We start from the raw sequence: 25424 nt of genomic DNA on the forward strand, positions 1-25424 counted from the left end.
CTGTTCATTATAATAAAAAAAAAACAGAGCATTAAACAAGCCATCATGCTCTTACTTTGAAATCATGCGGAAATGTCGTCATCAGCAGGCCATCACGTGGTTTCCGAAAATAACCGAGTTACACGAGTAGATTTTAGCTGAGACCAGAGGAAAGTTTGTCTCAAAATTCCGTGTGTGTAAAAAGACGATCCACAAGCAGAAATTTGAGATCCACGAGCAGAGAGTTGAGATCCACAAGCGCATTTTTGGTCGACAAATACAAAATGGATTCACAAATGCCTGATCGAAAGTTGTAAATGTTAAAGAGATATTCACAGATCTTTTTTTTATTTGTGAACATATTTAGCGTATTTGCAGATCCGTTTTACATTTGCAAATTTATTTGTGAGTTTGCAAATCTTTTAAATGCATTTGTGGATTGTGTTTTACATTTCCAAATCACATATTTACACACAAATCATTTTTATGTTCACACAAATAATTATGAGACATATCTATGCCCATAATTGGGAACAGGACGTTCTTATTAGACATCCATGGAACAGGCATAGGGGGGCGTGCTATTGACGTTGTTCCTCTGTAATAAACGCTGATTGGATTGTTCATGAAATGTTAACGCCCTCTTCCCGCTGGTCCCGCCTCCATAGTACACGTTTCAGGCTCGAGACACCGGAGACGATAGGGGGGGAGCCATGGATGTATAATAATAACGGGGGAGCTCTGTAGGTAGTTCTTTTAGTTTGGTCCTGATACGTTTGCTAACGAAAATGCAACATTTAGAGACATGTCAAAAGTAGGTCTCACGGATTTTGGTGCCCAAAACATTATGGACTAAACCATGATTGGCTCACCCCTCAATGGCGGGAGTTTCGTGACTCAACAGCAGCATGATGTAACTTCTGCCGGCCGGCTTTCTATTACCTTCAAGAGCACCGCACAAAGGAAGTGTTCCTGTCAAACCGAGTGCGACTGTGCGAGGGGAAAGTTCTCACGCTTTTAAAATAAATGGCTCGGTTTCTTCAGTGTAGGTGACAGACAGCATCCGGTAACGTACAGCTCTTTCTACGCTAACGCTGAACACTAGAATGAATCCAGCTCGTCGCTGTTCGGCTTTGTTAAGCCAACTATGTGCCCCCTCGAGGGGAGGGACGGCAGCCAGGGGGCCGCTCTCCCAGGCAGCAGGTTCGACACGCTACTGTCACTCCGCTGTCAGTGGAGGAGAAGGGGGACTCAAAAGGACCTGTCCTCAGCTGAAGCCGAGTAGAGCGTCCAACACTGGGGCAGCATCAGGTAGGACCACCTTCTTACCTTCAGTAGGCTCCTCACCAGCGTGACAGCTCAAACGGCCTTTCTCACGTTCCCCAATTACGTCAAAACCAATAAGCCTACGTCAAAGCGCGCTGACTCATCAGTTCTGTCACTCTTATGACTCAACATGGGATTGATGAAACGATCTATAACATTTCAAAAACCAACTCCTTCTTGAAAATGTATCAACAGAGATAATCTTGTTTTATCCGGCTTTATTAAGGTAACGTCGTTACTACTATCCAACATATTTAAAGTTGTTGTTTAGTGAAAAATGTATTCTTTAAGTATACTTGTTGTTCACCTATATCCCAACTGTCGCTCCCAACTGTCTTCAAAGTGCGACCAACACATTAGTTCTGATTCCCTGATGAGGATTGAACAGGACACCTTCCTCAGTGTATGTATGGGTCAGAGAGGTCTGTAGAGTCTACACTGACCTCTGACCCATATGTAGGGACCTGACTCCCAGCTACAAGAGAAACAAATACGTTCAAATCCTTACAGAGGGCATTCTACTTTTTTAATGCTATTTTATTTCTATTTCAGATGTTTACATTTTGGATTGTTTATTTCTAGTCTTTTAATTTCTCTAATGTACAATGCCTTGTCTTTTTATGCTGCTGCAATGCAACAATGTTCCAAATTGGGATCAAGAAAGTACTTCTTATCTTATTGTCTTCTCTTAATACTGTGTGGTAGTGGGTTGATTGCAGTGGTAAATACATGTTGGAATGGACAACCTGAGAAGTAGCAGCCAGTAGTAGTAATAATAATAATAATAATAATAATACAAGCAGAACATATTGCACATAAGTGTTGTTGCACAACAGTGGTTCAATAGTCTTTGTTTCTACATTATGAACTGTTAGCTACATTTACTGCACACATTTGTAGTCATCTTGATGATCACAATCACAATTAGCTTTATTTGGCAAGTACACATACGATGAACTTGACTCTGGTTTGCTTGCCTCTCAAAGGTACATGGGTACAATGGGTAGTGGTGGTCTAATGGATAGTGAGGTGGGCTGAATATCGGAAGGTTGTGAGTTCAAATCTCGCCTGGAACACCACCACTAGTGTGCCCTTGAGAAAGGCACTCAGTCCTTAGTTACTCCAGGGAGAATGTCCCTGTAATTGGTCATTGTAAGTCGCTCTGGATAAAAGCGTCAGCTAAATGAAATGTAATGTATATTTATATATAAAGCAACAATAATCAACAGCATGCAATGTATTATATGTATCTAAGTTGTGTGTTTCTGAACATTGTAATCAAATACAAGTATTTCATCAAATAAGAAATGAAATGGATTTGCATGAAGTGATGAGGGGCCGGCATGCGGCTCTTCATCCCCTCAAAGCCCTGTAGCTTTGAGAACAAATAATAAGGAAATTAATTCTAATCATTTGTCACAAGACTTCAAGGTGATACTGTGACATTAAGATACACATTCAACACTTACGCATCATTTACCTGTTGGTCGCTAATACTGACATTTTGACCCCGTCCTCAGAAAGCTGCCCATGGTTGAATAATACAAACGTTTGAATTCTGCAGGGACTATGCAGAACTATTAGCTTTTTTTGCTAACAACGCTGGCTTACTTTTATGCTTTATATGTGGTGAGAAATTAGCAAACAACAATAAATGTAATGTTGAAGAAAAAGCACTGGGAAAAAAAAAAGGGCAATTTTGGAAAAGCTGCAAGAGCTGAGCAGAACAAATATACTTTCAAGAAGTGGATGAACTAAACTCAACTACTGCTGTTAGTATTGTGGCCGCTCAGAAGATAGCAAGGCATCGACAACGCATGACAAAAACATTCATTGGAATATCTTCTCTATTTTCGGACCTCAAAAACGAACGTAAATGTAGAGTTGTTCCTCTCGACAGAGCCATTCAAATGGCAACAGACATCAGCACACAGAAAGTTGAGGACATAAACTCAGCTCTACTGACGGCACAATGAAACAGACATTCGTGGTAATAAATACAGAGTGGCCTGGGAGAAGAGCAGTGGGGACAGCAGAGAGTCCTGGAGGCACCCGTGCTGATGGTCTGGTGATGAACGCCAAGTCCACAAACATGTCCCAGTGTATGTCCATGGGGGGTAGAGGGGCTGCAGGCTGTGGGGTAGTCCCATGGTGGTCCGCTCTGAGGAGTTTGAAACCTTCCGATAACGTGTAGGATGTGCTCATCAAACCAGGTTCTTTGGAAAAGCCAGGGTTTGCTCCATTAACGAGTTATTCAATCCAGAGAGCAGAAACTCACCAGATGTATTTACAGAGGCGCTGTTCAACACGCTACTCCTGCAAATCCCTTGGAAGGCTGCTGCTCTTCCAACAAGAATCTCTGCAGAATGTTCCGTGTAAAAACAAAGTCAATGATTTGAATGTTCATGATGAATGCAATCAAAGAGAGAGAGAGAGAGAGAGAGCTGAATACTGAACCAATACATCTAAACAGAAGAAGGCTCGATCAGTTATCATAAAGGATTGCTTCTAGAATGTCAGGAGAGTTCCAGTTGACCTCCTCTGCTCTATGTGATCAACAGTTGAGATGCAAATCTGGCACCTTTGTGTTTTCAAAAAATGAATGCTGAATCATTTTCTGTTGATCGTTACAAAACTAAAGTCAAGGTTTCAGTTCTTATTTAGTGTATTTACAATGAAATCAAAACCGATCCACACGTTAAACACCAACATAATGAAAGAGTTGATCTTTATCAGTCCTGTAATTCATTTTCTGTCAAAAGATTTGGAAGACCACTTTTGTGCTAGTTTGGTATGAAAAAGAAAAGTGATCATGATTGTGACTTTGCAGAAGTTTAGATGTACTCGTCTGTCTTTTGGTGGCGCTCTTGTTTGTGACCACTTGTATTTATTCTCAGTGAAACTGTGACACAGGATGTTCTTCAGGCGGCTCTTTAGCAGCTGCTGATCTGAGCAGCCTTTGTTTGCTTCCTGCCCCTGCAAACTCTGACACTGCATGTCGTGCCACACTCAACTAGCTGACAGATAGGATAGTAGGACTGTGCTGAGAACAAGAGCTCAAGCTGCTGCTTAGATGTTAGCACACAGGATTGACCTGGTTGCTTCCGATACGAAGAAAGAGTGCAGCAGATCAGTGCTGCTCCATTAGTAAGGCCTTATCTTACTCAGAGAAGAGCAGTAGAAAAGCAGCAGCAATAGACAGGGTTACATTGTTCGGTTTTTGATATTATTTTATTCAATATTAACAAGAAATGTTTTTAATAGAATTGATAGGCTTAAAAAAACACTTGTGAACAACATGAATACATTTGAAGTGGTAGTGTTGTTAGCAGTAACATAGCCGCATGATGTTTCGTTCCGCATTGTGTTTGTGTCCACCTGATGGATGTCCAAATCCTCTTTCTTTTAGCTTTGTTTTTGTCTTCACATAAGTAGAGAATGAACAGACATGGCAGCCAGGTGCTTGTTCTTAATGTGGTACAGCATTGTGCTAGATTTCCTTTTACATTCACTGCTAGCTAGTAAAGGTGTTGAGTCAGGAGCCAGTGTTTGGGTGAAAGTCTTTAAGCAGCTCTAACCAGGTTGAAAGATTGTCTATTGTAGGTATTGTCACATGGAAACAGGCTAGGTCTAGTTTCATAACGGTGGTGGTCAGGTCATGCACATTCTCATGAACATCCCCCCCCATGGCCTGGGTCAGCAGCAACATTGTTTCCTAAATTAGCCATCTGAAACTCTGGGTGTTCTCTGGAGGCTCAAAGTCTTCATGTAACTTTGTGCACTTCTTTACTGGCCTCAGTGAGTAATGGGATTGGTCAGGCCAAGTTACATAACCCACAAGACATGGGTCAATAGAGTGCTCACTTAACATCAGTCACTCACGGCATGAAGTCAGGTCTGTTTGGACAGCTATATAGGGCTCACTGCAGACTTTACATCTGCTACATGTGACTCTGACACACTTGCTAAATCAGATGTTGAGAACAACAGTTTATCTTTGTTAGTGGTCAACAGGATTTTAGTAATGATTATCAGAGTTTAAACTCAAACAATGGTGGACAGAAAAACATTGTATGAAATGCGTGCGTGAGCATGCACACACACACATATTCAGGACAATCCTTATTTCAGGCTTCACCCTGTACCACTTCATCTAACATGTCCATCTGGCAATTGAGCTAATGCTCATGTGTTTGCCATAGCAGAGGAATTTGATCTGTCTTAGTACCCCCCCCAGACCTCAGCACAGTGTGTAGTATTAAGCAGCAGCTTCACTCAGGCCTGGAGCTGGACTTCAGCCAAGCAACAGTTTGAGAACAGAATGAGGGAGATACCGTTTCCTATTATAACAACTCACTGTGTGGACCTTTTACAAAATGTGCACAAGTGTGTGGAAGCGTGTTCAAATATCAACAAAGTAAAGCAGGAAGTACTGAATGTTACCTAAATATTAAAGGGGTTGTTGCACTGCAAGAGGAATGTTTTGTCGTGCAGATCTGGACCAGTGCGCAACTTATTAGGAAACGTTTAGCTCTGCATACCTCTCTGAAGCAATACACAGAGCTAGTGTGGATACAATTATGACACTATTGGTATTGTATATTTTTTCTTGTCACCAAATCCCATGAACAGAGCCAGAGCAACAATGTGTGGCTCTGACAGATGACTGTTCCCTCCCTATACTGCCCACGCTGCAGGCCGTTTATTCTGTTACTGAGGGAGAGGGAGAGCATTCCTGAACAGGCCAGTTAGTGGTGTGTGTGTGTGTGTGTGTTGTGTGTGTGTGTGTGTGTGTGTGGTGTGTGGTGTGTGTGTGTGTGTGTGTGTGTGTGTGTGTGTGTGTGTGTGTGTGTGTGTGTGTGTGTGTGTGTGTGGTGTGTGGTGTGTGTGTGTGGTGTGTGTGTGTGTGTGTGTGTGTGTGTGTGTGTGTGTGGAGTCACGAGTCACTCTGCCAGTGTGTTGAGTCACACTGCCATCCCATAGCACATCCAGCAGGCTGTCAGCAGGGAGAGGAGTGCCAGAGAGCCAGGGATGCTGAGAGGACAACAGGCGGGGGAAAAGGAAGAGTTAGGTATATAACCCATTGACAAAACAGAAAGGTGTGTTTGTTTTTTCATAATGATTTGTTCCATTTTAGTATTGGTTTTTGTCATTAGAGAGCAGTTGAATGAGATCTGGTCTGTTGAGTCTCCCTCTCCTAATTGAGCTGGAGTTTGAATGATGTCATCATAGAATAAGCATCCAGACTGTTGGAATCACCACAGCTGTGTATGAAAGGTAGCCCGGCATAACGAAGACACAGAGCTTGTAGGTTTAATTGACAGTGTCCGAGGGGAGCTGATGCAGTTGCCTGGTTAACTAACTACAGTTAGTGTTGCATTCAGTGTCCGACCGTCGATCAGTTGTTTGAAATATCCTAAACAATGTGGTATAGATACTTTACTGATCCCAAATTGGGAAATGATTAAGTTACAGTAGAAAAACTTTAAAGGTGGAAAGAAAGGTATAGGTGTAATAAAATACAAATGTAATGCTGTGACAGTTTTTGCAGACTTCTCAGACAAACTCCAGGGCAGAGCAGAGATGTGTTTAGTGCAAAAACTGCAGTCAATCGAACGGCCGCTTGAGACTGGTTCCAAAATAAGTCATTATCCACCTGAGAGGAATATTTCCATGTTCAACAGGAGTAAGACGATTGGGTCTCTGCCAAGATTGCGACGGTGGGAGCTGCCCACTTTGAGCTTCACAGCAACTCTTCAGAAACCTTTGGGGGACAAAGCTTTGTTCACCCTATCAAGTGCATTTTGAATAACATTGTTATATTGTGACCACTTGTATAGATCGGCATCCATCCACTGGGATCCTATTTGAATGCCCTGCAGGTTTTTTGGATTTTCCTCCTTATGCATAGGAACTGGTGTGCACACTGACCCAAAATCAGATCAGTGATTTAACTAAGTCAAGAAGAATGTTCCAAATGTCACAAAGAAAACAAGCCACACTCTGTCTCTTCCTCATCTATCTATTTATCGAGTGTGTGTGATCCAAACCCCACCGACTTGCTTAATAAGTTGACCCTCCTCTTCTCACCCTTTTTCCCCCTTAAAAGATCCTTCTTGTTGTTCCCAGTCTCTTAGTTCAATTTGTGGACTAAAAACATTTAGCTTAAACCCGGACCAGAGCCCTTTAGGGGCATGACGTCATGACGTCCCCGTTTATATCGCTTCAACTCCAGTGTGAATGTCCCTCACAATCACTACAACAGCGGACTGCATCCGAGGTGATGCTCTTATTCTCAAGAAACCAGCTTGAATTACAAGCGTGACTAAATAAACTGTTCTCCAGAGTGACATGGCTTTTAGTATGCCACTATAGAGAGGTGCTGGAATTAGTCCTAAAACCCTACAATGACCTCGCATTTTACCACTTCCGGTTCCTGCGTCTTGCAATCAACAGTTTGAATGAGTTTTTGGTTAGATGCCTGCAGTAAGGCCTGTGGTTGATTGTTTTGTCAAATGCACTGTCAAGACATATCTGTGTATCTATTTCCACTACAGGTCAAGACGGTACCAAGTTGCCGCAGTCAGTTTTTAAATAATTCTTTATTGTTTCATACAACCCAGGCCAAGAAAAAAAATACATCTGCATAACTATTTATATTGTATGAATGAAATTGGTGGCATTTCGAGGCGTGAGATTAATTGTACTAATTGCGGTACTACTTTATAAACATCGAAAGTGTTTATTTGATGGATAGTTTACCCGCCGCCCCCTTATCTCTCCCCCATGGTGAGGCGACCTGAGATCACCCCCGCCCTTCTTTGAGTGTGAGACCTTCCATCCCAGCTGCCTGCTGTCATAAGGGTGGTCGCGCCCCCTTCGACCCACAACCACAACAACAATACACTATAAGAAATTTTGTGCAAATTGGCGCATGTGCCGCCCCCAGTCAAAACGCCGCCCTGGGCAACTGCCCATGTCGCCAATATCAATATCCGCCATTGTGTGGACCACCTCTCCAATTGCAGCAGACAGCATTGGGCTGGTTTGGTTTGGTTCAGTTGGACCTGGTCGGGACTTTTCTAAAGCTGCATCTCCATCCAATAATTATACAAACAGAAGCACTGTCACCAACAGAACACACTGTCAACAGATCAAATACAACATCATACAATTCCAACATCATCAGAGCTACCAGGACAACAACAGTGCAGCATAAACATGTGTGCAGTGCTCTGAACAGATGTTTGCTTTGTATGTTCTGAGAGGAGAACATGACCTTTGTCCTGTGTGCTGCCGAGTGTCTCTCGGGTTAGTGTCATGCTCCTCATCTCCCTGCCGGTGGACATATTTGGGTAAAGGTTGTTCTCTACTGGCTTCACCTGGCTCTGCTAGAGATCCTACACAGCTCAATGTCCAGTCCATGTCCCCAGGGTTAGGGTTGAAACCACTCTGCCTGCTATGAGCAGCAACTTATGGTAGCTGAGAGTCAAGCACATTTAGGCCCAATTCCAAATCACACCCTACCCACTCCCACTCCGTGACGGAGTGACACTCGCAGCTAAACGTGGCTCCCTCCTGTCAGATGGAGGGAGTAAATACAGCGGCAGGCTTTGGGACAAACTCCCCTCTCTCCGCATGAAACAGGAAATGCCGCAACTGTATGTAACAACGGTTTCAAATCAGCATCTCTTAGACAACAAATAAAAATAATAACTTTTTTGTAAAGCTCTTTTAGTTTTAAACCTGATGTTTATAAGCTTCTTAGTTTTTGCAACAGTCTGTAAATATACACAACTTTATAATAAAATGCGCACATTGACCTTTTTCTAGACTAAACACAGGTACGACCCTAAGTTAAAAACATATGAGGTTATCATGAGGTTGTTAACATGGCAGTTTATCAGTGGATGTTTGCTGGAACTGTTTGTAAACAGCGTGTTTCCTGACGGACACACACAGCATTGAGTCCGGTCAGGTAGGGCAGCAGGTGAAGTCAGCACCGATGCAGACTCGCTGTTTGAGGGCTTGATAACCCACTCCCCCTCCACTCGTTGGTTTGGAACAGCACTTAATGTGGCGGACTCTCCGCGCAAACGGAGGGGTAGGGTGTAGGGGGTGGATTGGAATTGGGCCTTAATGACAATTTTTTCACACTTCTCTCCCTCTCTTCATCAGTTTGTCCGATGGGTGGCAGCAGCAGCAGGCTATTTGGTACGTTGGCCCAGTCCCTGAACAGCGCCCCCTTGGCCCAACCGGAGGCATACCCAGAGGAGAACCCAGACCAGGACCCGGAGGAGCTGCTGAGAGAGTGTGAGGAGGTCCTGCAGAGGCGTCCGGCCCGCCCACACCGCAACCTGGTCTATCCCAGCAGCATGGCCCCCCGCCACAAACACAACTCGTCCATACGGATCATGCAGTGGAACATTCTGGCACAAGGTAGAGATGTAGAAAGCACTGCGATACACTGTTCGGTAAAACGGTACAGGACCCAATCCTGCCTGTATTGGTACTTAAGAATAACAGTGTTCTAATATATGTTTTAATAAGAGCTGTCTGACAGCAGCGCTCTGCCTGAGATATAAGAACGTGTTCCTGCATCAGAATACGGCTTGTCTACAAAGCACTCACTGAGAATTGTCCAATACGGACCTACCTTTGTTGCGTTTTTTTGCAATATCATTGTTAATTTTTTGTTTAATGCCGATTAGCAAACTTTTTTTCTTTTGTCTGATAGCTTGTTGTGATAGAGAATGGAGTTTGAGTTCAGAGACAATGTCTAAGACCACATTTTTTTAAAGTAGCCTGTTTACAAGCTAAATATAAGCTAACCAAAAGCTAAATCTCCAGAGTTCTATTCAGTGAAATAACTATACAGCTATTTTACTTTGGTTTAGACATTCATGTTCCCCTCAGGACAATCGGTAATCACTTAAGTGATCCTCTGGATTTTCATCTAGCACCACCATTGTGTCCAATTGTTTTCAGTAATTCGTTTTTTCGATCACCTGCCAAACTAAAGACATCCATCAAACTCTGCTGCAGTGTGTTCTTAATGGTAGTGTTGGAAAATGATAACTAAGATGTTTCCATACATTCTAGCCATAAGTACAGCCTCACAGACTGAGGCTAACATTAATGTCTCTGTGTTTCTGTGCAGCTCTTGGTGAGGGGAAGGACGGGTTTATTCGATGTCCATTGGACGCTCTTAACTGGGAGGAGAGGAAGTACCTGATCTTGGAGGAGATCCTTACTTACAGCCCAGACATCCTGTGCCTGCAGGAAGTAGACCACTACTACGACACTTTCCAGCCAATCATGGCCAGCCTCGGTTACCAAGGCAGCTTCCTGGCCAAACCCTGGTCCCCCTGTCTGGATGTGGAGCAGAACAACGGTCCTGACGGCTGCGCTCTGTTCTACCGCCGGTCACGCTTCTCTCTGCAGGCCACAGCTCACCTGAGGCTGTCGGCCATGATGCTGCCCACCAACCAGGTGGCCATCGTCCAGACGCTGAGCTGCCGGGCAACAGGCCGGCGGCTGTGTGTCGCCGTCACCCATCTGAAAGCTCGGAGCGGCTGGGAGAGGCTGCGCAGTGTGCAGGGGGCAGACCTGCTGCAGAGTTTACGCAGCATCACATCCCAAGGGGGGCCCAGCCGCCCCGAGGAGGGGGCGGGCCCCGTCCCGCTGGTCGTGTGTGGAGACTTTAACGCTGAGCCTTCAGAGGACGTGTACCGCCGCTTCAGCTCCTCCACACTCCGTCTGGATTCGGCGTACAAGATGCTGAGCTCTGACGGACAGACTGAGCCCGCCTACACCTCCTGGAAGATCCGCCCCTCTGGAGAGAGCTGCAGCACTTTGGACTACATCTGGTATACCCATGATGCTTTGAGTGTGGACTGCCTGTTGGACATTCCCACTGAGGAGCAGATCGGCCCTGACCGCCTCCCCTCCTACCATTACCCCTCGGACCATTTATCCCTGCTCTGTGACCTCAGCTTCAGGGAGGGGCCCCACATGCTGATGTAGGCCGCCTGGACCAATAGAAAGACTGCTGAATGGACACCCTTACTGTCAATCACAGTGGGGAAAGATTGGAGAGTGAACCATTTCCAAACATAAGACACAATCATTTTTCTTAACTATTGCTATTATCTTAACGGGGAACATTAGAGAAAGAGAAATGAGACATGTTGATGGAAGAGCTTTTAGTTTCAGGTTTTTATTTAGATTTGATCCAGTGACCTGTCCCAAGTTACTTTTTTAACTCAACGCGGTTTCTGTAAATGAACTTCAGATAAAAAGCCAGCTCAGGGATTCTTCTGCTGGAGTTTGAACACTGGACACCAATGCTATTATTACTTCTATTTAATGACTTGTTCTTTATACTTTCTGTCATAAGGTTATGCTTTTCCTAGTGTTTTGAAATAAATGATTTTGAATTGAAGCAATTCTCCATGGTTTGTTATTTGGAGATTAGTAATCATGAAGATGTTGTTACTGTGACTCCACTGAACATGAAGAGACATTTGATTATTTACAAATAAAGTCATTTTCACTCACTGATTTCCTGTTTGCCAGAGTTCTGAAAAGGAATGATGTTTGCCTGTGTTCAGGAGCCAATTAGCTGGCAGTTGGGAATGTGGGATGAGTCAAGAGAAGACGGTTCCCCACAGATACTGTCGGGCACATACACGATATGTGGCCTAAAGAATCTGGACAACAGTGCGTGCTTTCAACTTTCTGTTCGTCTCTTTTGTGCTCGAACACAAATACTCTGCAGATCGCTGCTATCCATCTGCCTGCCAGCTGCTCAGCATTCGACCTACTAGCCTCCTTTGAAGCAGTGATGGAACAACCTTCCCTCTGGACTCAGCCACAAATCTTTTGTGAGGGAAGAAGGTCCACTCTGTAGCAATGCAGTATGATCATGGGTTTCTGTAGTTCCGACACCAGCACATCATAACGTCTTTTCTCCAGCCGATCGCTTCTCGGGAATTGCATTCTGTGGTTTTCCCATATCAGTCATTTTAACTCTACAAACGTAGTTCTGAACCAGGTGCGACCGAACCTACTTCCAAGAAATATAAAATGTTAAATAATTCCGAAATTAAAGGAGGATGTTGACATATCATGGATTTGACAAAATACATATTGATATTAAGATTTATAATTGTATAAACTTATAAATCTTACCTGCCATGGATGAAGAGCAGGGGAGCCAGGTGGCAAGGGGTCTTTCAGGGTGACAGCTGCCCCTGAGTTTGCCTGATTTTTTTTTTACATTAAATGATTGTCTGGAAGAAATGTCACATACACATTAAATCCATAGTTATGCAAATACACAAAATGCAAAATGAAGAAAATACAACCCAAACATGTTTTCTTTGTTTGTGTTATACTAGAGGAAATGTTTGAGACATTCAGAATGTTGCCTTTTGTGAAATCCTTTCATAAATGTCAGTAAAATGACTGTTGTCCTTTTGTTTGCATTTACAAACATGAAAAACTTGAGCAGTTCTAAATCACCAGCCTGCCAGTACATTACAGCCCTCCCTCTTTTTAATTAAGCTGTGTTATAGTTAAATTACATTACATGTTACTTGTTAGACGCTTTTATCCAAAGCGACTTACATACTGTGGGCAATCCCCCCAGGAGCAATTTGGGGTGAAGTGTCTTGCCCAGGGACATGCTGACTGCAGTGGGGTTTGAACCTGAACCCTGATCCCAACACCAAGGCCCTATCCACAGCCCTATCCACAGCCCTCCCTCCCCCCCCCCGCCATGGTGTTTCACAGCAGCACAGCGCCTCTCTGTGGACGGATGCACAAACAACACTTGTTTAAAAAGAGCCACTAAATAATTATCAAAATGTAATTTTCCAATTTTTGAATAAGACAACTTCAGCCACTTGGAATTCACATTTGTTTGTTTTTTTATAATACATATTTGCAGTAAAATCTACTTCAATACGCTGATAGTACAAGAAAAAAATAGTATATTATACTTCAGATATAGAGCACACCATTTACTTCTTTAAGCTTGAAGCAGACATCCTTTCACTCCCTTTTTATGGACAGTAAAAAACAGTGCTGTGGAGTAACAGGAAACAAAGACATGAACTCATACTACGTCTGTCCGATACACGCTGAGTATCAAAAATGCTTTTTACATTTCTGTTCTGGCTTTTTATATCACCTTCCATTACAAAAAGGTTATCATTTACAATCTAAGGCGGCCCATTTGGTGTGAGCTCCGAAGGGGGGGTGTGTGTGTGTGTGTGTGTGTGTGTGTGTGTGTGTGTGTGTGTGTGTGTGTGTGTGTGTGTGTGTGTTTTTTTTCAACAGTCCCTTTTATCCTCTGTGGGTTCGGCAGCTCCACAGTAACAGGATGCGTCTCCTGGAGACCAATGTCAGGCTGAATGTCTGAGCCAATCAGAGAGCAGCTCTGCTCTATGTGTGGGGTGGGGTGGGGGTGTCCTGCACTTCTTCAGCAGTGTCCACAGTCACTTCCTGCCTCCCACCCCCCCAGGGAGGGCGGCACACTCAGGAGGAGCTGGTGTCTGCTGATGGAGGCTCCGCTTTGGGCTTACTGCTGGGAGGCTTGGAGGGCTGGGGGGGGTTTTTTAGGTGTGGCGAGGTGATGCTGACTGACATGGAGAGTGAGCTGGGGTAGATGCTGGGCCACCGCTGCAGGTTTAGCTAGGATGAGGTGCTGTGTAGGTCGGCCTGCTGCTAGCTGCACCGTGGGGGCCATCTTAGCGCTGGCTAACTGCGTAGCGAGGGGTTTGGTCTGGAAGAGCTGCGTCAGCTGGCCCTGCGAGTTGGCCTGCATGAGCGTGGCCAGCTGGTTGGCAGGGATGGTGATGATGGTGATCTTCTCTCCTGCTTTGGAGCCAGAGGGCAGCATGCTGGGCAGAGTCTGGATCACTAGTTTAGGGGGGGTGCTTCCGGAGGCGTTGGCTAACGTTACCGGGACCCCCGTGGTGGTGGTGAAGATGGACGAGGAGTTTAACGTCACCTGACCAAGTGAGTTCATGACCAAGGGCATGGCTCTGATGGGCCTGCAGGATCAGAGCAGAGAGGAGAATAATTAAGTTGCAGCATTTCACTTTGTCATAGCTATGAAGTTATTTATAAAATACAAAACTGGGAAATTATCGTTATTTGCTGAAAAAACATTCATGTGGATCCCTTAATAAAGTGCCTAATGCTGCCAGTTAGTATCCGATGAAAGAAGCTAGCAGCACTACACAAATCTAGCCCGCCCCTTCAGGCCTCCCCCAAAAGAAACCCCCTCAAAAGAATCAGTGTGAACATAAAGAGCAGACATGGCTGTTGTTAGATTGGCTGCCTCGTTACAGTCCAGCCACAGACACCAGATTCTTATTCTTTTCTCGGAGAATGTGATCATTGATTGGTAAGTTGGCAATCATTTTACAAATACAACAAGAAGTGTTTCTAAAACACACAACCCCCCCCAGCCTGGAAGGGAGCAGGTTACTGTAACACAGCAGACACATGAGTAAATATTACATGTTTTCCTGGATATTCATCCTTAAAACCTAAAGGTTGGCTGATAGAAATGACAAATAATAAAAAAGGAGAGAACTGCAATGCAATAATTGTTTTGACCTTTTCTGCACTACAAGAGAAACATTGAGTGTGCCTGCAGCCAGCCAGCGCACTACACTGATCCCACCACACAGAAACCACAACCATCTGACACACACTCTTGTCCCGTTGCCTACAGGTTCTGTAGGCAGGTATCTAATCAAATGATCTGCTCTCAGCCAATCAGATGATATGGTTGAAATACAATTACAAACCAACTATTATCATTATTCCAATGCTCTAGTTTCTTGTCATTTTTGGTGAGTTGTGTCATTTTTTAAGCAGATGACAGGACTGATGGTTAACCTGGCTAAAGACAGAGAGCTGAGTGATGACAGTGAGTAGAGACCTGCTGGCAGCGCCGCCGGGGAGGACAGTGACGTAGGTCTGCTTGAGGCTGGGGGGCGGCGTGGGGAGGGGGTGCCCAGGCTGGCTGGGTGCTGGATGGACACTACGCCCTCGCTGTCCTCCACCTCCTCTCTATCCTCCTCGTCATCTATCACTCGGATGTTCTTGGGCATGTCTTTGAACTGGTAGGCCAGCCGCTGCCCCTCAACTTTGGCAAGGATGCCGCGCTGGTAGTAATACCTACACACACACAAACACATACAGGAGATCAGAGTTGGTGTCATGTGACAGGGACAGACTGTAGGAGCACAGGAGGGGAGCGCTGACCTCAGGGCTCGGCCCATGGTCTCGTAGTTCATGTCAGGCTTGTTCTTGTGTTTGCCCCACAGCTTGGACACAGCCTTGGAGTCCACCAGCTTGAAGATCCCCTTCTCCCTCTGCATCCACTTGATGTACCTTGGACAGGTGTTCTTATCCTGCAGCAGCTCCAGCAGGAACTCCCATAGATAGGTGGTGTTGCCTTGAGGACACAAGCACAACATCAGTGATGTCTCCAGAGCCAGGAGCCACATGTGAGATCCTCAACAGCAGAGGGTTACATAAAACACCACACACACTAAGACCCCATTTACACAGGAACGCAAACGAACCGAATTCGATATCAAAAAAGTCTTCCGTTCACACGGATACGGCTCAATAAACGTGTCCCTTCACACGAGACCGCTCGACCCGGTGGAGACGCTGTAGTACATATGCCGGGCCTGTAAGTGGCGCTGTACTTCCGCCACAAAATACACCAAAAGCAGCGAAGAAGACCCCTGAGTATGGTTGCCATGGTTGCCTGCTGTTTATTCTCCGCGGTGGATTTAGCAACATGTAGTTCATGTAGTTCTCCATGTCCACTTGTTGCTGATGGTTGTGGTAGAGGAGCTGTAGATTTTGTACTAACATCTGTAGCATGGTCAGTAGCAGTAGCACTAGCAGTAGCTACTGACCATGCTACAGCAGTGAGCAGCAGAGGTGGGGAGAGGCGGGGCTATGGCTTCATCGTTATCAGGAAATGATCGTATAGGACGTACACACGGAGCCGTTTGGCCCCCCAGAGCGTTCCGTTTGCAGATCTATCCACCTTTGGACCCGTTATCGTTTTAGGGGTCCGTTTCCGCGTTTCCGTTACGGCCTCGTGTGACGAACGGGCTATACGAAAGAGAAAAGTAGCAGATACAACCCGTTTCGTTCTCGTGTAAACAGCGCCTAACACAACTGCAAATGACTTTTACTAACATAAAGCATTCTGAACACAAGCCAAAAGCATCAAGTGATTTAGGTGAAAATGTAAAATAACATTTGTATTAAAAAAGATGGTAGATAATGTTCTACTACTGTGATGTACAAAATAATATAGAGTCTCTATTGAATGCTGCAATGAGTCCGAAAACCTGGCAATGAGTCAGCATTTCTCCAAGGTGGACGATGATGTTGTGAGGATAACTAGTCTGCTATCACAGCAAACAATTCTCTCTCCAAACTTGAAAGCCAACTCAGGCCAGGCTAAGAGTGAAGGCTTTTGTAGAACATGTCAACACTATCAACATGTTGGCTATGTTATATTGACATTATGCAACCATGGCGTTGTTTGTTAACGAGGACAGTTGGTACTAATACTACATTACAAAAAACTAACAAATGTGATGGTGTGGAGGACGAGGAGAGGAGTCTGCAGCCTAAGGGGAGAGGCTGTCCTGTAGTCTGGAGGTACAGCAGTGGATAAGCAGACTGATCAGCAATCAGTTCCTTTGTTTTGCTTACGTTAAGCAGGAATCTGGTTTTTTGTGCAGCTTCCGGACCACATTTTTTGAACAGCCCAGTTATTAAGCAAGCTGCTGACTCCAACCCTGCCGGGTTCCTTTGAGAATAATGAGCGGCACTGTGCACGTTACCCTGTAATAACCCAATACGTTTTGTCGAGGGAACAAGTGAGATGCCTACTCCTGGGTAGGCCGACAAGAGTTTGGAGTTCAAGTTCAGGGACGTTCTGAAATGAATTTCTTCCTTTGAGAATTCAGTTTTTTTATCTACGGTTGTACCCTAATCTTCTTTACTTAGTATAGCCCAATGATTGAAAAGGCTGGAATGCTTCGCAAAATGTAATTTATCTGGACATTATTTTAGGATTTGTTGATGAAGGTGTGTGTGTTTTTGCACACTTTGACTAACCTTTGCCCTCCCTCGGCCTCTTCTTGATCCCCAGGTCAAAGGAGCCGTTAGAAGCGGCTGGTTTGTTTTGGGCTTCCGTCCTCCTGCACACACGGAAACAGTTCCATTTAAACATAACCGGTGTGAGGCTGGTTTCAGAGAAATAACAGGAGCTGTGTGGCCTCCAGCACGAAGGCCTGTTAACTAGGAATAAAGCACGGCACCTGACATGAAGCCACGGAGAGCTCCATGTGACATGAGGCCACACTCACCTCCTCTCTTCTTCTTGGCAGCAGGTTCACAGTCAGGAGGATGGGGAAGGACTCCTCCTCTATTGGTCCACACTCTGTAGACAACCTCCACCACTGTCTCCATCATTACATCCTCTGATGGGTTACAGGAAAATATGCAATATTCCATAACATTTTGAATATACAATTATAGTGTTAAATTAACAGATATGTTTATTTATCAGCTATATACTAAAGTTTAAATAAAGATGATTAGAGAATTGGCGCATATCATCTGTTTGCCAATGAGATCAAATGTTGCAGACATCTCTGATGAAGGACTTCTCTATAATGAGCAGATTGTTTCATGTAAACATGTTTATATAGTATTGCTTTTGTTTATGCTGTTTTCCTGTTAACTGCAACAGGATGTTGACTTTGTGGGTTAAGCCAATCACAGACGGAATGAGACGAACTACAGATCTGACCTCTGTCTGATGATCGCTGTCCATCAGCACTGACACAGCTCCTGGCTGCGGTGTTTACCTGTGTTGCGGTCATTGTGCAGTCCTCCAGGAGACTCCATGTGGAGAAGAGCCTTCAAGCTGCTTCAAACGTTTTGTCGAAACACACCAGGTCATGTCCAGACCATCTCCACTGAAGCAGGAGCAGAGAGAACAGAGAGCTGTCAGTCTGCAGACATCTGCAGCACATGCCCCCTGAGAGGGGGCTGCTACATCAACGACATTACAACACAGAGATCTGACTTCGGCTATTATCAAAGGTTGATCAGTCTGTTCCGCCCTGATTCCACTGGGATCTGGTCTGAATAGTGAGAGGTTGTTCCTGCCAGAAGGTGGCAGTCTTCTGCTATCATCGCATCAGCAGCTCAACCTCTCTAGGATCTATAGCTACCGTCATCAATACAGCTTGGCACATTTCAGAAAGTCAAATGAAAGATATATGTTAAGGTTTGTTGCATGGAACTCCAATTTGAGATGATTTTTACAATCCATATAAAAGGAACATTTGGAAACATAGTGAGTTATATAATTAGCAGCAGGAGAAACATGAAAAAGTTAGATGTCTTGTAAAACATTTAGTTTGAACTGGATCTAAATTGGTGTTTTCCTCACACACAAGATGTCAAACTTCTACACTCACACCCTTTCATGGAGTAGTGGGCGCTCTCACTGAACGTACAGAACCCCTGATAGATAGCGTCCATTGAGAATTCAATCACGGAGTCACGGTGAGCAGAAGGTTTGCAGTAGAGAAAATAAAAAAGTAGACTACCGAGTCTTTTTTCAATTTGTGGTCATTTTGCATTCACTCTTAGCTTCTCTCCGAGCATCAGGAACAAGGAGAAAACCCAGGCAGCCAGTAAAAGCTCATGCTGCCCCCATGTGCCCTCTCTGCAGCATTTTGACTGGCAACTAATACCTGGGGAGGGAGGGGAAATAAATGTGTGCTCTGTACAAAAGTGGAGTTTATAAACAGTCTTCGCTATGTTTAAATAACCTTGTTCAATTTGGAAAAGTGAGAGTGAATCCCACTCACACCCCCAGATGAAATCAGAAAGCACCACAATGAATCTATTCCAGTGATTTTCAACCACTGTGCCTGAAGACCGTCAGGTGTTCCGTGAGAGACCGTCAGGTGTGCCGTGAGAGACCGTCAGGTGTGCCGGGAAGACCGTCAGGTGTGCCGTGAGACCGTCAGGTGTGCCGTGAGAGACCGTCAGGTGTGCCGTGAGAGACCGTCAGGTGTGCCGTGAGAGACCCGTCAGGTGTGCCGTGAGAGATCGTCAGGGTGTGCCGTGAGAGACCGTCAGGTGTGCCGTGGAGACCGTCAGGTGTGGCCGTGAGGGGAGACCGTCAGGTGTGGTGCCGTGAGAGACCGTCAGGTGTGCCGTGAGAGACCGTCAGTGTGCCGTGAGAGACCGTCAGGTGTGCCGTGAGAGACCGTCAGGTGTGCCGTGAGAGAGACCGTCAGGTGTGCCGTGAGATCGTCAGGTGTGCCATGAGAGGACCGTCAGGTGTGCCGTGAGAGACCGTCAGGTGTGCCGTGAGAGACCGTCAGGTGTGCCGTGAGAGACCGTCAGGTGTGCCGTGAGAGACCGTCAGGTGTACCGTGGGACATTGTCCAATTTCATTGAAATCGGTCATGAAAATATTATTTAGTTGCTGCAAATAAAATCCAGCAGTGCCGTGCTCCCAAGCCAAATTAAACATCATCTCCAAACAGAAGACCTGTCACTTCAAAAAGAGAACTCTTTGTTGGCCTGCGTGAACAAACTGAAACAGATGACTTTGATGAGAAAAAAACACAAAGGTTTCTGAGAGCGCTCTCAACGCTATCTTCTTATGAGCTGAACTTGTGGCCAAATTGAGGGAATCGTAATGAAATTGTCTTTATATATGCTGTATTACAGTGGTTCCCAAACTTTTTGTGCCCAAGGCACATCAAAGGACAAGTAAAAAATCTCAAGGCACACCTATTGTGCAAAATAGCCCTTATAACACGTGTTATCACTCATATCATGTAAAATATCTGTAAATGTGCTAATTATTTACTAATGCCAAATAAAATGTGACAAAGACAACTATATTACTCATGAAATATTTATTAACAAAATATTTCAGAAATTAATTTGAAACTTTATCAAATTAGGCTTCATCAAAGCAGCAACACACTCATTTAAACCAGACAGGTCACAAAATAAAAAATGAGGCAAAGACTCAGCAGAAATTCAGCACAGAGAACTGTCAATGCAAGGAAGCTGCACTGTCCATGGGCCTGAACTACAAATTATAAATGTAACATTTCAGCAATCAGCATTGAAACATGTGCTATTGTAAATATTTTGCCGACTTACAAATTAGTGAGATGCATGTGCCTGTCGGGGCGCGCAGATTTTTTTAATCCTTGGTGGCACTGAGGACAGGGCCACTCGCAAGTCCTGTTCAACAGAGAGCCGTGACCGCCTGTTGTTCTTCATGTAAACCAGAGTAGAGAACGCCAACTCACACAGGTAGGTAGTGGGGAAAAAGAAGAAGTTGCTCAATCGCGTGGTGGGAGATGCTTGGGTACTCCGATGCAGAAGCCAACCAAAACTGATCCAGTGGGAGCTCACTACATTTGAGTTTCAGTGTGCGGTCCACACAGAGCTCTGCGCACTCCTCTCTCTCTTTCATAGTGAGCTTTTCTGTTGGGAATTCCTGTGGAATGGGTCTCGGATCCAGTCATAGTCCTCGATGTCAGCCACACGTGGAAAATAGCGGTCACACCTCTCTTTTAAGGTCTGAAGGTGTTTGGCATATACAGCGCGCTCCCTAGCTGCCTGCGGCGCAGCTGATGCCAGCGGGAAACATGTCCATGGAGCCCTGTTCCAAAGCCTCGCGCCACAGGATAAGTTTGCCCATAAACCCCCGAATCTTGTCTGTGGATGATAAAATGTTTTCATTCCTGCCCTGAAGCTTGGCGTTTAACTCGTTGAGATGCCCAAATATGTCTGCGAGGTAAGCCAGCCTGGCGCACCACCTCTCATCCGCGAGAGCTTGTCTTATGTGGGACAGCGTGTTCACGTGAAAACTCCAAAAGCTCTTCCCAAAGCTCATAAAGACGGGATAGGACTTTCCCCGTGACAGCCAACGTACCCTCTGTGTGGAGGATCAGGCTTTGGTGGTCGGCTCCCATCTCGGCGCACAGCTGGGAAGAAGAGGCGAGATTTCAGGGGCCTTGATTTGATGTAATTCACCATCTTCTCCCGTAGTATGGCTTCCATTTCTTTGCAGAAGAAAACGTCTCTTTGATCGAGTCAGCATCAACATATCTGACGTTTGCCAGAAGTTGGGCAGCCCCACTATGTCAGTAGATTCGTCTATTTGTAGGGAAAATCTGCCGCTCGCCTGCAGTGCCATAAGACAGGTACTTTCATGATACTGTCTGCTGACAGTTTTTTTTCCTCTTTTCTTTCGGTGGTGGCTTGTCGGGCAGTCTCTGCACTGGTGGTTGGTGGTTTGCTCCGCACAAGAAAGCACTCCATTTTCCCTCTTGCGTGTTTCTCTGTTTTAATGTTGTCCTTCAGCCTTCGATGTGTCACGGTCTTATAATTCCCACCTGCAACTGCGTTAACAGCGAAATATGGGGTTCTGTGAGGATTTTTTTTTAAAGAATTGTTTTTAGGTATAGAGTTTGCCTCTGTATTATGAAATGAGTGCATACAAAGTACTGATATAGTAAATAAAAAAATTATTATTTTTGTGTAGTTGTATATTGCAATAATAACGTATGGTTGTCACAAAATCCCACGGCACACCCGGACTTGCCTCACGGCACACCGTTTGGGAACCACTGCTGTATTAGACTACAATGTCATTTCTTTGATTGTTGGTGTGCCAAAAAAAGTTGAAAGACGCCGATCTATTCATACATGTATTGTTTGGCAGTCAGATCTAACATTGAGAGAAGTGAACCTTACCGGTCTCAGACACCTCCGTCACCACCTCCTGCTCCTCGGCCACGTCCTGCATCAGGTACGTCCCGTCGTCGTACACCAGCACCTGTGCCGAGTAGCACTCCTCCACCTGGGCACTGGGCACCTCCTCCACGATCACGGCCGGGCAGCCCTCTTCCTGCAGCACCACGTCGTCCTCATCGTCCACATCTTCCTCTCCGCCCTGCACGATCACTGCCTCGATCTCCTGCTCAACCAACTCTTCTTCCTCTTCCTCCTCAGCGGGCTGCTGCTCACACTGAACAGTTTAAAAACGTGAAAAGTTGAATTTCCTAAGTCACTGTGTTCCCAGATAACTCACATTTAAACTTAATGACAAAACTAAGAAAATGAGGCAGATCGACCCCTTTATTTTGAGTTAGAGTCAATGTCTTCTCCTTGAAGTATGAAATAAACACGTTAGTCGTACAGAAGTAACGTAATGCTATGGTAATCTGATCTGAACAGAATTTTGAGACCCTTTTATGGTCCACCTTTTATTTAAAAAAAACAACTTCAGTAAACCAATCAGCAGTTAACCAATCAGCAGCCAGGCAGAAACAAGTGTAAGCTGTCAAAGGCTGTCATGTTCCATGATCTGCATTTGTAAAGAGTTTTAGACATAAGTCATCCTTCACCCATTCACACTCAGAGGCAAGGTGATTGTTGGAAATCCATTGTTGGTCCTGGGAAGTCCTTCCCCTATGCTTTTGTTGTATATGGTTCACTTGTTGATTTATTTTCCTCTGAATACACAGAGCCTGCGTTCATTCCAATGTCTCCATAACTGCCATGATAGACTCCAGGGAAACTATAACATTGAATCATAGCCCAGCCATAGTTTCTAGTCTAGTTCAACTGTCACACTAGCTGCACCTAATACACGTGTTATTATCCAGATACTGTTCCAGCTTTATAATCAACACAAAAGCACAAAACAGCAACATATTTACATAAAATATGCAACATTGATTTTGAATTAGCCTTGTAGCTGCATTTTTTTATTCTATCAAATAGAAGTTCTGTTGGATTGGCACAACCTCTAGTATCGTCTCCAGTAATCTTTTTCAACTGGAAAGGCTTTGCTGACTCCCCTGCAAACAGTTTTGGGAAACACAGACTTACCTGCTGGTGCTCCTCCACCACGGTGACATACTCCACTATGTTCCCTCCTCCGTCTGACACTACCACAGAGGTCATCACTCATTCCTGCCAAAACAAAAGCACATGTGGTCAGGATGGATTTGTCAGTGTTTTGTGTGTGCAATGGGTGGCGTCATGTGAATGCCCCATGGCCCTGCTCATGACTTAGACACAGTATCATTCAAAACACCATGTTACAGCGCAATCCAGTTTCAAATATTCTACCATCTGCTGAAATTACTAAATAAAATAAAATAAAAAACCGTATTAGTTAACTAACACAATTTACAATTTGTTTTGAAAATGCAGTTATATACTTTCAGCCAAGTCAATAACATCAATAATATCAATAACTGATTCAAAGAATAATAACAATAACGACAACTGGATCTTGTTGAATAACAGTGTTTGCATTTTATATTGTGACTGATATTTCTGATGATGGTCTAAAACCCAAAACTTGATGTTAAAGGTCCCATGTCATGCTTTTCCGGTTATTACGCGTCACCTTGTGTGTTATGAAGGTTTCTATGCATGTAAATGGTCTGCAGAGTCACAAACCCTCAAAGTACACCCTGTAGCGAGTAAAACTCTAACACAGAAAATACCTGTCTATGCTGCCCCAGAACGCCTCGTTGGACATTTCTCTTTTTCCATTTTTTTCTTCCTGAGTATGGTGACGTAACGATACCCAGGTCCAAATGCACCAATCCGTGGAGCTCCTCACACACACACACACAACCTGGCTGTGAGCGGTGTCTCGCAGAACCCACGCAGCAACCAGGAAACGACACCAGTAATACAGCTCACACTGTCCGCTCCTCGAGCCTCAAAGGGCGGAGCAGCGAGCCCCGCAACTTCCCGCCAACACGGCACCCAGATCCCACGCAGCATTCTCATCTGTTTGTCATTACTGGTGTCATTTTCTGGTTGCTAACAAATGCCATTGTAACACATAAACACACATCAGACCACAGTGGGCTCATAGGAAGGGGGGGGGGGGGGGGGCAGGGGCTCCATCAAGCCGTTTAGGACAGAGAGTGAATACACATACTATACAGAGATGCTGTATCAGAAAACCAATGTGATTTTGGAACAATGTAAATATATTCTAGTAGACCTCAACAATGGAATTATGATACATAGAAATGGCCATGACATGGGACCTTTAATTTAATTTGGGGCCAACTTCTGTAAAGTTAGGAAGAGGCTTGGGGGCTCGATTTACTGTTCTGTACTAAGCTTATACGACAACGACATGCCATTTAATTTACATTTCTAGTTTTTTAAAACAATTGTAGTATTCCTATTTACGGCAGAGGCAGGTATCCTAAATACATGTTCTGATAAAACAGGAAGCGGGACTGAGGCTCCGACAGCTCTCGCAGCGCGCAGGCTGGTGTTTACTTTCTGCTCTGCAGCTACACTCTGGAGCTAACTCGCTAGCTACCGCCAATGGTTCTGCTACTCACTAAACAGTTTCAAACTAACTTTACTACGGCTGCTCACAATATGCACTTTGTTATCTTACATCACATATTCAATGCCAGAAAAAAATATCAACACTGCATTCTCATTTAAAAGGAGACTACCCACAACCGAATCACACAGCAATGGCTAGCTTTAAGCTTAGTAAATTAGCTCCAAACAGTTAGCAGATAGTTAGCAAACACATATACCGCAAATAAGGTGTAGTTTAAAGCGTACACGTTCAGGAACTGGCAAATAGAGCACATTGGGGTGTTAATATTACATGTTGTAAAATATCACACTGCTGATATACATTTCCTTCTCTTACCTTGTTTTGCTTTTGCTAGCGAAAAGTAAGCTCCGAGGCTAGCGCTGCCCGGGCCTAACGTTAGCCAAGCTATCAAGGCCAAAATGCTAACTTCGCTCGCATAAACAAGTGTTAGGAGTTCCTCCGTTTCTTAAAAACACTTTAAAGACAGGTATCGTCTTCCCGCGCAGAAACCTAAAGGGTAGACGAAGATGCAGGCCCTGAAGTTGTTTTGATTACAGCTCAATTCTCGCTATCCTGTAGCTTTCCGGCGCGTCGCCTCTGCTGCAGCGGATCCAGCGGGTCAGAGCACAGA

General features: G+C 44.7%; 1 protein-coding gene and 1 pseudogene across 3 annotated transcripts; one reads left to right on the top strand and one right to left on the bottom strand.

Annotated features, from left to right (window-relative positions):
• The first annotated feature begins 693 nt into the window (after window positions 1-693).
• nocta (nocturnin a) lies at window positions 694-11864 on the top strand. 3 transcript variants are annotated; one of them, XM_034133881.1, is made up of 3 exons: window positions 694-1290; window positions 9484-9744; window positions 10466-11864. In XM_034133881.1, exons 1-3 carry the CDS (start codon window positions 1086-1088, stop codon window positions 11329-11331), a joined length of 1332 nt encoding a protein of 443 aa, XP_033989772.1. In that variant the 5' UTR covers window positions 694-1085; the 3' UTR covers window positions 11332-11864. The 3 variants fall into 3 exon arrangements, with proteins under 3 accessions (XP_033989772.1, XP_033989777.1, XP_033989783.1); XM_034133886.1 differs by lacking the exon at window positions 694-1290 and adding an exon at window positions 6229-6376; XM_034133892.1 differs by lacking the exon at window positions 694-1290 and adding an exon at window positions 6380-6404.
• Window positions 11865-13220: 1356 nt separating this feature from the next.
• LOC117485385 lies at window positions 13221-25424 on the bottom strand (annotated as a pseudogene).

Source organism: Trematomus bernacchii, unplaced genomic scaffold, assembly GCF_902827165.1.
Source record: "Trematomus bernacchii unplaced genomic scaffold, fTreBer1.1, whole genome shotgun sequence".
Taxonomy (NCBI): Eukaryota; Metazoa; Chordata; class Actinopteri; order Perciformes; family Nototheniidae; genus Trematomus; species Trematomus bernacchii.

Bases quoted from the DNA above. Each gene is read 5' to 3' on its own strand.
- nocta (XM_034133881.1), top strand. From the start codon at position 1,086: ATGAATCCAGCTCGTCGCTGTTCGGCTTTGTTAAGCCAACTATGTGCC. The intron at 1,291-9,483 runs GTAGGACCACCT...TCTCTTCATCAG, and splicing joins CAACACTGGGGCAGCATCAG to TTTGTCCGATGGGTGGCAGC. The intron at 9,745-10,465 runs GTAGAGATGTAG...GTTTCTGTGCAG, and splicing joins GTGGAACATTCTGGCACAAG to CTCTTGGTGAGGGGAAGGAC.